The sequence below is a fragment of the Mus pahari genome, chromosome 9 (genome assembly GCF_900095145.1).
Source record: "Mus pahari chromosome 9, PAHARI_EIJ_v1.1, whole genome shotgun sequence".
In the NCBI taxonomy this organism is placed as follows: Eukaryota; Metazoa; Chordata; class Mammalia; order Rodentia; family Muridae; genus Mus; species Mus pahari.
The window spans coordinates 42,852,307-42,863,821 of NC_034598.1; the positions used below are offsets into that span (position 1 = coordinate 42,852,307).

The 11,515-nt window shown below is 52.8% G+C and overlaps 1 protein-coding gene across 1 annotated transcript in view; it reads right to left on the reverse strand.

Annotated features, from left to right (window-relative positions):
* Positions 1-9,275, reverse strand: part of Pwp2 (PWP2 small subunit processome component) — a 14,248-nt gene extending 4,973 nt beyond the window's left edge. Inside the window, exons 1-15 of the mRNA XM_021204567.1 lie at positions 9,193-9,275; positions 8,205-8,317; positions 7,022-7,116; positions 6,748-6,847; positions 6,473-6,616; positions 5,599-5,734; positions 5,145-5,374; positions 4,259-4,402; positions 3,857-3,927; positions 3,101-3,237; positions 2,596-2,744; positions 2,333-2,480; positions 1,910-2,060; positions 1,150-1,330; positions 449-596 (exon numbers count right to left, since the gene is read on the reverse strand). Coding sequence (XP_021060226.1) covers positions 449-596; positions 1,150-1,330; positions 1,910-2,060; positions 2,333-2,480; positions 2,596-2,744; positions 3,101-3,237; positions 3,857-3,927; positions 4,259-4,402; positions 5,145-5,374; positions 5,599-5,734; positions 6,473-6,616; positions 6,748-6,847; positions 7,022-7,116; positions 8,205-8,317; positions 9,193-9,210 — 1,965 coding nt within the window. The 5' untranslated portion in view covers positions 9,211-9,275. The remainder of the gene's footprint in view (positions 1-448; positions 597-1,149; positions 1,331-1,909; positions 2,061-2,332; positions 2,481-2,595; positions 2,745-3,100; positions 3,238-3,856; positions 3,928-4,258; positions 4,403-5,144; positions 5,375-5,598; positions 5,735-6,472; positions 6,617-6,747; positions 6,848-7,021; positions 7,117-8,204; positions 8,318-9,192) is intronic.
* Positions 9,276-11,515: the final 2,240 nt, after the last annotated feature.

The window sequence follows — 11,515 nt, forward strand, 5'->3', positions numbered from 1 at the left end:
GGGGGGGGGGGACAGCTACAGGCAGCTACAGGCCTACTCAGAAGCCTCACCCATATTCATGATGCAAACAGTATGAAGAGGGCTTAGGCCACAAACTGTGGTAAACAAGGAGGACTGACACCCAAGGGTAGTAAGGACACAGCCCTGTAACACTGGGGCTGCCCAGAGGCCCAGGGACAGTCAGCACATCACGCTTGGCCACGACCTGCCTTTGTTCTCGTTCCCTCCTTTACAGGCTCTGCCAGTTTACACTGACCGCTCCTGTCCTCCAAGCAACCTAACCAGGTAGTACTAGGCCCACAGACCGAGAAGATGCCAGGCTCTTCTTGGCAGTCTTCTAGCATAGCCTTCCTGCTTTGCCATAGCTACCACCTATGTGCCAACATCTTGGACCACCCAAGGCCCATAGAGCCAAAATACCTGCCAAACGTCCCAAGTGACCACTCACCTCCATGGCATCCAGAGACAGGTTGCAGGAGAGCTCAAACCTCTTCACCAGGATTTGCTCCCGGACGTGGTACAGGCACACAAATTTGGACATGCCTCCCGCCAGGATGCTCTGCCCGTCCGCAGAGTAACACAGGGTGGTGAAGGCCCTGGGTAGAAGACACAGTCTCTCAAGCACCAATCACTATGACATGTGGGCTCAAAAGCCAAGTGGAACAGGTAGGGACCACCCCACAGTGTCACCCCAGGAGGCAAACACTTATCACACCAGGGTGGCTCAAGGTTCCCTCCCTGACCAACCTCAGCAAAGCAGGTACACTCGTGACCCTCAAAGATGGCACCTGCCCACCACCCCTTTCCTTTCTTAGATGGCACCACCTGAGGGAGCTTGTGACATCCCAGAATTGGTCCAGAACCATGTGGTTCCAGTTGGGTTCAAAGGGGCAGAAAATGCAGCCTGCCACACAGTCACACACCAGGTAGGCGGCAATGGCTTGCCAATGGAGAACTCTTATTACAGGTGATCAGCAAATCCACAGCAGCACCTCCTTGCTGTTGGAATGATGCGGGCTTTCGGAGACCAGAGGCCCCATCTACCCCTACTAGGCAGTCTCAGAACATATTTAGCAAGTAAGTTAACAAAGAGGCCTTTGTGCCCTGTGTGGGCCGTGCCCCGCCCCTGCTGAAAGAGCTGACACTCACTTGCCCTTGGCTGAATGCTTGGCTGTGATCTTGTCCAGCTCCTTCCTGCCGGTCTTCAGGTCATGCCTGCCCTCGATGGAGCCCACCTGTACAGCATTCTCAGGGTCCCAGAACGTGATCTGTGAATTCAGTGTGGCCACAGCCAGCTCTGCACCATCAGGCCGGAAAGTCACAGCTAGGGCTAGAGAGAGATGGACATCAGGCCCAGGAGGCCAGGGAACCCCAAGGTGCATAAGGAATTCATCAAGAGCGGTGCTGAGCCTAGAAGCAAGAGTGCTGTACACACCAGCCAGGGACAAACCAGCACCACTGCCCAGTTCCCTGGTGATATAGGGGGGTGGGGGAGGTGGGAGTGGGGTGGGGAGCACAGGATGACAACCACAGGGCTGCAGGGTGCTGATCCTGCGAGTGACACACAGGTCGCTGCAAATGACACACTCTATAGCTCAGTCTGCCTCCAGCACTCCCAGCGACTCAGTGGTTTAGCTGAAGGCCGCTCTGGAAAGCAACAGGGAGCATGACAAAAGCCCCAGGACTCGAAGCCTGATGGTGGACTCAATGACCAGTTCTCTCTTGGGGTCTGCTGAGAGAACTGCTGGGTCTGGGGGTCCAGCATCCTTCTCACCTCCCACTGAGCTCACATCAAAAACCCAACTAGGATCAAGGAGGAGGCGACAAATTAGAGGGCATCAGGCTGGATGGTAACACGAGAAAACCAGCTCTGGCCCTGGTCCATCTGCAGACCCCAGCCCCAGCTCACCGTCAGAGGTCAGAGTCAAGGTCTCCTTGGTTCTCCAACTGTCGAACATGTACCACAGACGCACTGTCTTGTCCCAAGAGGCACTAGCCAGGATGGACTTCACTGGGTTAAAGCAAAGACCACTGACGGGTCCCTCATGGCCAGACAAAACCTACAGAGGCGGAGGATCAGAGACAGATGTGGGGATGGCTGGAGCACTAATGTGGGCTGTGAGGAGGAGTGTGGGGAGCACTGAAGGATGGGCCAAACCCTCCATTAACTGCCACTGCTGGTTACATGGAGTTCTGTGCTTGGCTCTGCACCCAGGTCCCTGAGCCCCAGCTGCACTGCATTGGATTTTCTAGGTATCCAAGTAGGGACAGCCTTGCCCACCTGCCCCCAAGCCCTCTAAGGACATGGACCAGGGGACCAGATTGCTCTTACATCAAGAAGCCTGCCTGTCTGCATGGACCACACAAAGATCTCAAAGGAGTCCTGCGCTCCTGCAGAGACGATTTCCCCACTCGAGTCGACAGCCACACAGGAGAACTGTGTGGGGCGAGGAGACGTGAAGGTGCGGAAATTCCGGTACCTGAACGGGGTAAGGTCCAGGGGGATGTCAGCACACACCTGTACCTCTTGACTGCTTTGTCCACGAAGGACCTGAAGCCCCCCACCCCACCCCCATGCTCAGAGGCGGGACTCACCTGTGAAGATCGAAGGCTCTCACAGTGCCATCCAAGGAGGAGGTAACGATGACGTGGCCCGTGGTGGTGAACGTCACTCCAGTGACCCCACTGGAGTGCTCCGTGAGAGTGACAAAGCAGAAGCCACTGAGGGTGTTCCACACCTTGACCTAGAGAGGGAGCAGACGGGAGCCATGAATACAGCCTCACAGCCATAGCGGCTATACCAGGTGATGCCCGGAGAGCCCCCTGTACCCCACGGCTCCTGTCGTCACCTCTGGATGGATACTGAGGGTGTGAGGGCAGCAGTGTGAGTGTTAACATGGGTGACCTGCCACCTCACATATTGGCTGGCACTGGAACTCTCAGAGAGTCAGAAATAGGGACACTTGGACCCTCTCCATTCAAAGTCCACTAAACGGTCTTTTAGGGGCCCTCTGGGGCTTTTAGCCTGAGAAATGGAGGCCAAACTTCCACCACCCACCTGGCCTACCCAGACCTCAGCCCGATGCTGCCCGGTGCCCACCTTGCCATCGTCCCCACCGGTGACGATGTACTGCCCGTCGGGGGAGTAGGCCAGGGCCACCATGCTATTGAAGTGGCCCTGCTGCTTGAGCACGTAGGATTCACTCTGCCATTCCCACACCAGCAGCTGGCCCATGCCTGTGGCCACCAGAAAGCAGGAGTTACTGTCTGGACCCCCCTCCCCCCACACACACACAACCCCCACCCCCTGAGCATGGCATGGGACAGTGTATCCCAACAATCCTGTGATGCAGTCAGCCAGGTCTGGACTCACCCTGAGCACTCACTGAGAGCACAGGCCTAAGAAAGCCCAGGGCACGGGAATCCAAGGAGCAAGGACACAAAGAGGACCCCATCCCTCATGCCCAAGGCCAACACCATCTGCAGCCCTGCAGGTGACTGGACTGGATAGGTAGGTTTAGGACTGTTAGGGATGTGGGCACCTCTGCAGGCCAATATGCAAGGGCCACTAAAGACTGGAATTTCAGTATGAGTGTGGGCCTCAGAAGATGGCCCATCTCTAGCCTACACTGACTCTCCTGCATACACACCTAGAGCCGCTACACTCCTGCTCAGATGGGCCATGGGAAGCTCCTTTCTCCAGGGGAGCAGGCTTTTACTACAAAAAGCATAGTGTGGCACTCTGGGGTCCCACAAGGTCCAGTCTGGCTTCACTAGGCCCTTTGCCCCAAGACTTGACTTTAGGTCGGCTTTTGGGCAGACTGTTGCCCTTCTACAGCAGGGCAGGGAAACCAACCTGAGCAGCCAAAGGCGATCCAGTCCCCAGAGCTGTTGATGGCAACTGAAGCAACCCTCTGATCAGAGATGCTGGGCAGACAAGAAAATAGTGGGGGCAGGGTGAACAGGAGCGACCACCCTGCCCACTGCTGCACCCCTCCCATCCTGTAAGAGCCCAGACCCTACTCACTGGAACAGTGGTCACTGGGGGAACTAGCACTTTTAACAGTCTCTGTCCTCCTGAGATGAAGAATGGAATGGAAAGACACAGGACAGAGAGTGGACCCCGACCCTCACACCCGAGACGGGGGTCTGTGACTCAAGTGTAGGGCGAAGTAGTTGGTGGGAAACTGCCCTGTGGGCCCATTTCCCTGAGACCTCACTGTGCACGCACAGAAGCAGCCCAGTGAGTCGCACTCACCTCAAGGAGTGGATCAGGTTGAACTCTGGGAGCTCGTGCAGATGGAAGATTCCAGAAGCAAAACCCGTGACCAAGAGATGGGTCTTCTTATGATACGCAGCGGCTGTCAGGTTGTTAAAGTCTCCTTCTTTGTTCAAGAAGTACCTGGATTGACAGGGAGAACACAGGAGAGGATACAGGGTGGGGGGGCGGGTGGGTCTGGGTCTGCCCTCTCGCCCAGCAGCTTGGGACACGGCCACACAAGAAGCCAGGTGTGCCCTGTGCTGAGGCAGCTGTCTGCATGTGCAGGTGACTAGGAAGCACCTTTCCCACGGCAAGAGGCACACAGGTCTCCCTACAGTACAGAGTGAGGTGACCCAGATCTTCCTGAGTGTCCTTCACAGGTTCCACCCCAGTTCTTTCCTGACTGCTGACAGACACCTTCCTTCTACACTGGCACCTGCCCACCACCACAGTGGGTGCTCTCCCGATAAGATGAGGCCGAATGCGCCCTATCCTAGTCTATGTCCTGACCCTACCTAGGACATCCTGAGACCTTAAGCCTATCTAGACCTTCTACTTCGTCACTGCCTTGTGACAAGGGAGAGTTCTTCCCGTTCCTTGCTCTGTCACCTTCCAGCTCAGATGCCATCATGGCCGCCTCCCTGCCCTTCTCTATCCTAGACAGTGACTCTCATCCAAAGCCAGGTGTCTTCAAAACAGAGCTGACCATGGGCAATGTTCCTTTGCCCACAGCCCCACTACACTGCCACAGCCACCCTACAAGGCCCCCCCACACCCCTCCAATGGAAACCCAGTGGGTATCATGTCCCCAGGGCCAAGGCCAGAGCCTGGCACACAGCAAACACCAAATAAGTGAAGAGAACAGAAAAGCTGGAAGACCTACTTGGCCAGACGTGAGTATTTCACTTTCCCAACCCTCTCCTGCTCTGCTGGAGTGGCCTTCCCTCGGATGGTGGTTTCTTGATCCCCCTCCTCCTCGTCCTCCTCCTCTTCTTCCTTCTCCCTCTGAAGTATATCTGCCTTCCAGCCCCTGGGTGCCTTAAGCTGCAGGCCCTCAGGGGGTGTGTCACACTGCCACACACACAGGGCTCCATCTTGACTGAGCGAGTATAGCTGCAAGGGAAGCAGGAAACAGGCCACTCGCCAGATGCCCAGGCCCTTAGATTAGGTGCCCCTCAAGCTTGGTGTTTGGATTCTGGCTCCACTAAGTCCCGCCCCTCACTCCCCCTCCCACCTAGGCAGTGGCCAGGGCTAGTCAGCTAGTCCTGAAAGATCCCCCAAGGTAGCCTCACGAAGGCTCAGACTGCCGGGCAGGGTAGTGCAGGTAAGGGACATACATCTAGGCTGTTGGACTCAAAGAAGCAGGCCACAATGGCATCCTTGTGTCCACTCAGTGCATAGTAGATGAGGTTGTCCCAGCGCTCAGCTCCAAACACCCAGGTGGACATGTCCTTGCTTCCAACCACAAAGCACCTGGAATAGAGACACCTGCTCAGGGCTCATGACGGGGCCATTACCCTTATGGCCACTCACGGCTTCCCTCTGGAACAATGTCCAGAGACCACTGATGCCCCGTAAGGGACTTAGAGGACAACTCGAGCCTATGCCTGTGGGTCTTTCTGGGTATGGCATCTAATTCCTTCTACCCTTCTAATTCCTTCTACCCTGGATGCAACCTGAGATTCTAGGGCATTCTCTTAACCACACAGTCAGGTGCATGGGATGGGCTTGCAGCTGTCGAAGGCAGCATGCAATGGCAGGGCACTGACAATATGGGTTTGGCTCTGTCTTGCTGGAGGCCAGGGTGCAGGAACGAGGGAGGTCCTCTGACTACCACCAACCTCTCCCCATGAGGCAGGGTTCGGCTCCCAAGACAAGCCAGAAGCAAACAGATGCCTTCAGGGTAAGGACAGTTAGATGGTGAATCAGGCACAAGCCAGGTCTCAGCAGCAGCTCCGATAACATGGCTGGCTTGTGTGTTCCTGAGTGGAAATTCTTAATTCTACTAAGATCTGCATCCCATTAGGAAGTTTCCAGTGGTAAACGGGAGAAGGAAAACTAAAGACCTCACTTAAGAGCAGAACTCAGTCCTGTCATTAGAAGCTGGACCAAACTACACTGGGCTCATGGCGCATTTAAAAACGCAGCCACAACTTATGGAAGAAGACCGCATTCTCCAGGGACGGGCCAGAGTGCCCTTCCCATTCTCACTTGGAGTCGTCTGTCCAGTCGATGCACGTGGTCTCATCATAGGGCCCGAAATAGGTTTTGTCCAGAACAAACGCATTGAATTCTCGCTTCTTTCCGGGGGCGTGGTACATCTGCGCAATGTTGCCCTTCGTGACAACGAATTTTCTGCAGGAGAGAACGGGGTCACATGTGATACTGGGGACCAACAAAAAGCTGGCCAGAAACCGGTGGGTGCTCTGCATCCTTCACGGAGGGTCACCCATGGCAGCACCCAGACAGATGACAGATGATCTTACCTGCCATCAGGGGAGAAGGAGATGCTGTGCACAGAGCCCTTGAAGTGGAAGTGGTGGAGCACCGACCTGCACACCAAGCTGACCAGCAGAGCAGCACCTCCTGCAAGAGGCCAGAGTGACACTGTGGCCGCCTGACCCCAGACGCAGCCACCAGACCCCAGATGCAGGGCACCTGTCCACCCTAGGATGTGGACCCATGCTAGGAAGCTTAACTTGACCCCAGGTTATGCCCTTGTTCTATGCCCCAGTGCCTGCCCACACCAACATCGATTACCTTCATCAACGATGATTGCGAGGCGACCATCTGGGGACAGCCCCACGCACTTGATGTTGTATTTGGTGGCCAGAGGCAATGTGTCAGATCTGTTGCTGAGAAACACAAAAACCCCAGCCCATAGTTGGTTTGGGGTACTCGCATAGGGAGGGCAGGGCCAGAGATGAACTAGCAGGGGTTATCCTGCTGTAAGTCCCTTAGGCTACAGGTCGCTCCTTGCCCTCCTGGGTCGTCTCGGTATTGATCTTTTGGAGTCAAGGGTAGCACACTTGCAAAGGCTGAATGTTCTTAAATTCAAAAGTGGAGAGGAGAGAAAAGGAGGGTTTGACCGAGCTGGAGGCACATTATAGGTGTCGCAACTAGATCCTAGTCTGGTTTTTGCTTGTTTGTTTTTTGTTTTGTTTTGTTTTTTTGTCTGAGTCTTCTTTAACAAACAGGTTCTCATTACTTCTGAGCCCCTGAGATGTTATTTCAAGAGACAGCGACACAGAAGACCTGACTAGACCCAGTAATCCATCAACAGCAGGCAGAGTTGGTTACATTGCTGGTCCCAGCCTACAGTGTCTGGTAACGGAGGCCTAAGACTAGCCAGCTAACTGAAGCTAACAGGAGCACAGTGGCCAGAAGAACTGGAGGGTCTTGCCAGGCTAGAGGGGGTCAGCCTACAGCCGCTCACGACAGTCAAGGGGCTGAGTCATTCCCAGTCAGAAAAGGAGCCGCAGCACATTTGTTGGGACAAGCAAGGCTAAGCCTGATCTCCAGCTGTCAAGTTGCCCATTCGTGATCTGATCACCTCAGCAGGGAAGGTGGGAACCATCAGGGCTGTTGAGCAAGGATCCAAGGCAGCCTGAACTCTCCAAATCACCTGTCCTGGGGCCCTTAGAGCCCCCTGCCCGCCCCCATAGCAAGTGCTCACCTTTTGAGATAACCCTCTTATCTGTCGCCACCCCCACAGAAGAGGTAGGGTCCCTTGCTAGCCAAGCCAAAAGGCACATGACTTTTCCTTTCCCTTTAAGGGCAATGCTGGTGTCCTAGATACTAGAATGAAAAACGAGGACCCCAGCAGGCAACTCTACCATGACCCTTGTCCTCCTAAACCCAGTGGTCCTGCAAGCCACAGAGAGGATGGCTAGCCTTCACACGCAGGGTACCGTCCCTGCTAACATTGTCTCCCCATACTTACTTCTTAAGGTCAAACACAGTGACTCTATTTCCCACGGGGCTGATAACAGAATTTCCATCACGTGTGAAGTTTAAGTTTCCACACCGATAAACCGTACCCAACAAATTCGAGAACTGCAAAGGAAATGAATCAGTTTTAACACAGAGAGCACAGTGTCAGCTCTCTGAAATGGTGATGAGAGGCATCTGGGCCGAGGTAGTAAAGTACCTGACCATAGGTAAGTGTCCTGCCCCTGGGCAGAGGAACCCAACCTAATTCTCAGGAGCCCAGGCTTCCCTCTAAGGATACGATTCTCCCAGGACAGGAAGCATTTGCCAGGCACGAAAGGGCATAGGATCTCCATTCTAAGAGAAGCTGCTTCAGTGAACAGGGCTCCAGGAGATGCTCACCACGCCCACCGTGCTACGTTATCAGTGCCCCGGTGTATCCATTTAGTTATCAAACGCAAGCATCGCCATCCAGCACACACAGCCTTGTGTTCTATGTCCACATAGAAACGGCACATAGGCAAATAGACTGATGTCCAAACACTGCAAAGCCCAGCAGTGCAGTAGGGTAGCTGTTTACAGGGACTGCCTGGGCTAACTAAGGTAGGAGTCAATCTGGGCTGTAGGTGGGCAGCTATGCAACACCAGGCAGAGCTTGGCTCCTAAGAGGTGTGACCAGCACGAGGAGCGCTGTCGAGACTGCTCCAAGGACTGGCGGCCCTGTAGAGAGCTGGCTGTTGCTTGAGGTTTGTTGTTAAGAGCCTTTCAGCAGCTACTGCTGTGTTGTCTGGCAGGAGGAGTATGGACAGGGCTGGGTACAGCTCGAGACCCTGTTGGGTAGGAGCCCGGAGCTCCCGGTGTAAACCGGGAGCAACAGTTTGTGATGGGCCGACCCACCAGTGCTTGCCACAAGCAGCCGAGATGCGAACGACCTCGGTCTCTCCCGAGTCCTCGGAACTTTCGATTGCCCTCCCGCTGCCTCTACCCGTCCCTCCGCTCACCCGGTAAGCGAATTTCATCCTGGAGTCACACGTGGGGTAGGTACCCTACTGCAACCACTTCCGGAATACAAACTATTTCCGGCGCTCAAAACGCGCACTTCCGGGGCGGAGCCGCAAACCTTGTGTCCCGAGAGGCCCCGCCCACACCAGCCCCACCCCCCGCCACCATCCTGCCTCTACGCAGACGCTGCGTAGCGTAGCGGTGAGCTAGCTCAGAGACAGCTAGGACCTTGGGGAATGGAGCTAAACTCTAGGTCTCCATGCAGATTCCAGTTAGAAGCTGAGAAAGCGAGCAAATCATCACACACTCGCCTGTAACCGTGCAAAACAAAAACAAAAAAACCAAGTTCAAACTGAGTTTCTTCTTAAAACATGTATTTTTAGAATTTTAATGCTTAAACTTTAAACGATCTAAGTACAGCGGCCTTACTCTGACATTGTTACAGAATACTGTGAAAATGGAACCAACGCCTGCAGTGTCAAGGTGCGTGCGGCAGAACCAGTCCCAGAGAACAGCTGCCAGCTCTCTTACAGAGAAAGGGTGTCTTCATGAGAAATAAAAAAATTTAAAGTCATGTCGGGCTTATTTTAAGTGTCAGACTGGTCAGTTCTTTTATAAAAAGTGGCATAACTTTGCATTTTTAGATAAAATCTGGCATGTTTAATTTGATTTTAAAATTAACCTTGTTTTAAATGCTAAAGGAAAAAAACCTAAGAGAGGCCTTGTTATCTCTTCATGGGATTTCTACCCTTATCTGACACAGGCACCCACTCCAGGCTGCACACTGGGGTTGTAGGCAGAAGTCATCAAATACAATTCCCATGTTACAATCAGAAGTTACAGTTCTTCCAATCACAGGAGACCTCATGAAATTCACAACAATTGTAACTGCCTTCTTCCTTTTCCACACATGATACCAGCTGTTTGTAAACATTTGTGCATTTGTTTCCAAGACATACTCCTTGTCCGGCTTCCTCATGCCTAACGCCCGTTTTATCTTCACCAAACCACCCATACCCTAACAACAAAACCCAGTGACAGCACCTCTACAAATAGAAGAAACAAGGATGACTTTGTGTGGCATCTCCCATCTTGAAAACACACACATATATGTAGTCTTGGGTTAGCTAGAAGAGAAAAAAAAAATCCTTTAACAGATTTGGTTTCATCCTGTTCCCAGATTACAGAACTACCAACAACACTTTAGATCTCCCTTTTGTTTTATTCTTAATATATATAATTAGAAAACCTCAGAGAACTCAGAAATACGAAACTCAGGGGGTGGGTGGTTAACTCAGAGCCAGACTCCACTCTAAAGCTGAGCAGCGCACTACACATGGATGCGGGAGGCTAACAGTGCCTGGTGGAAGCCTTTCTGCTAGGATCAAGTCTCAAAGACCTCCTCACACACGGACTTGACATCTGCAGGGCAACTGTCAAGGTATACCGAAAACAGAGTCCAGAGGGCTGTAGACATTCAGTAAGTACCAAGTTCTAATTTGCATACCTAGCTCCCCAAGTTTATTAGTTTTAAACTGCACATAAAATAAGTTTCCAGAAGGTTTTTAATAAATGTTTGGTTTTTTTTTTTTAAAGGTTTATGTGAGTACACTGTCTTCAGACACACCAGAAGAGGGCATTGGATCCCATTACATATGGTTGTGAGCCACCATGTGGTTACTGGGATTTGAACTCAGGACCTCTGGAAGAGCAGCCAGTGCTCTTAACCACTGAGCTATCTCTCCAGCCCCAAAGTTTATTTTAAGCACTCCTCCAATTCCTGCAAATGAAAAAGATTGGTGGTGGTATGTTGTGGGCGTCGCACTATCCTTTATTTACTGGCTGAGTTAAAAGCAAATACACGGGGGCTGGAGAGATGGCTCAGCAGTTAAGAGCACTGAGTGTTCTTCTGAAGGTCCTGAGTTCAAATCCCAGCTACCACATGGTGGCTCACAACCATCCGTAACAAGATCTGACTCCCTCTTCTGGAGTGTCTGAAGACAGCTACAGTGCACTTACATATAACAAATAAACAAATCTAAAAGAAAAAAAAAAACAAAAAATGCAAATACACCGAATACTGAAAGTGTTGGCTTAGTTCTCCTGGTTCTCCCTGTGCCCCCGACCCTGGGCCCAAGCTTAGTCCCCAGGGGACAGCGACTCCTGAAAAGGGCTCCCTCCTCTCCCGGCTTTCCACCTCAGGTCCCACTCACAGACACCGCGCCAAATAAGCCCAGAGCACTCTCTCGTATGTACAAAAATACATCACTTTGGAGGACTGAAAATGTTTAATACATACAGCATGTATTTACAATCTATGAC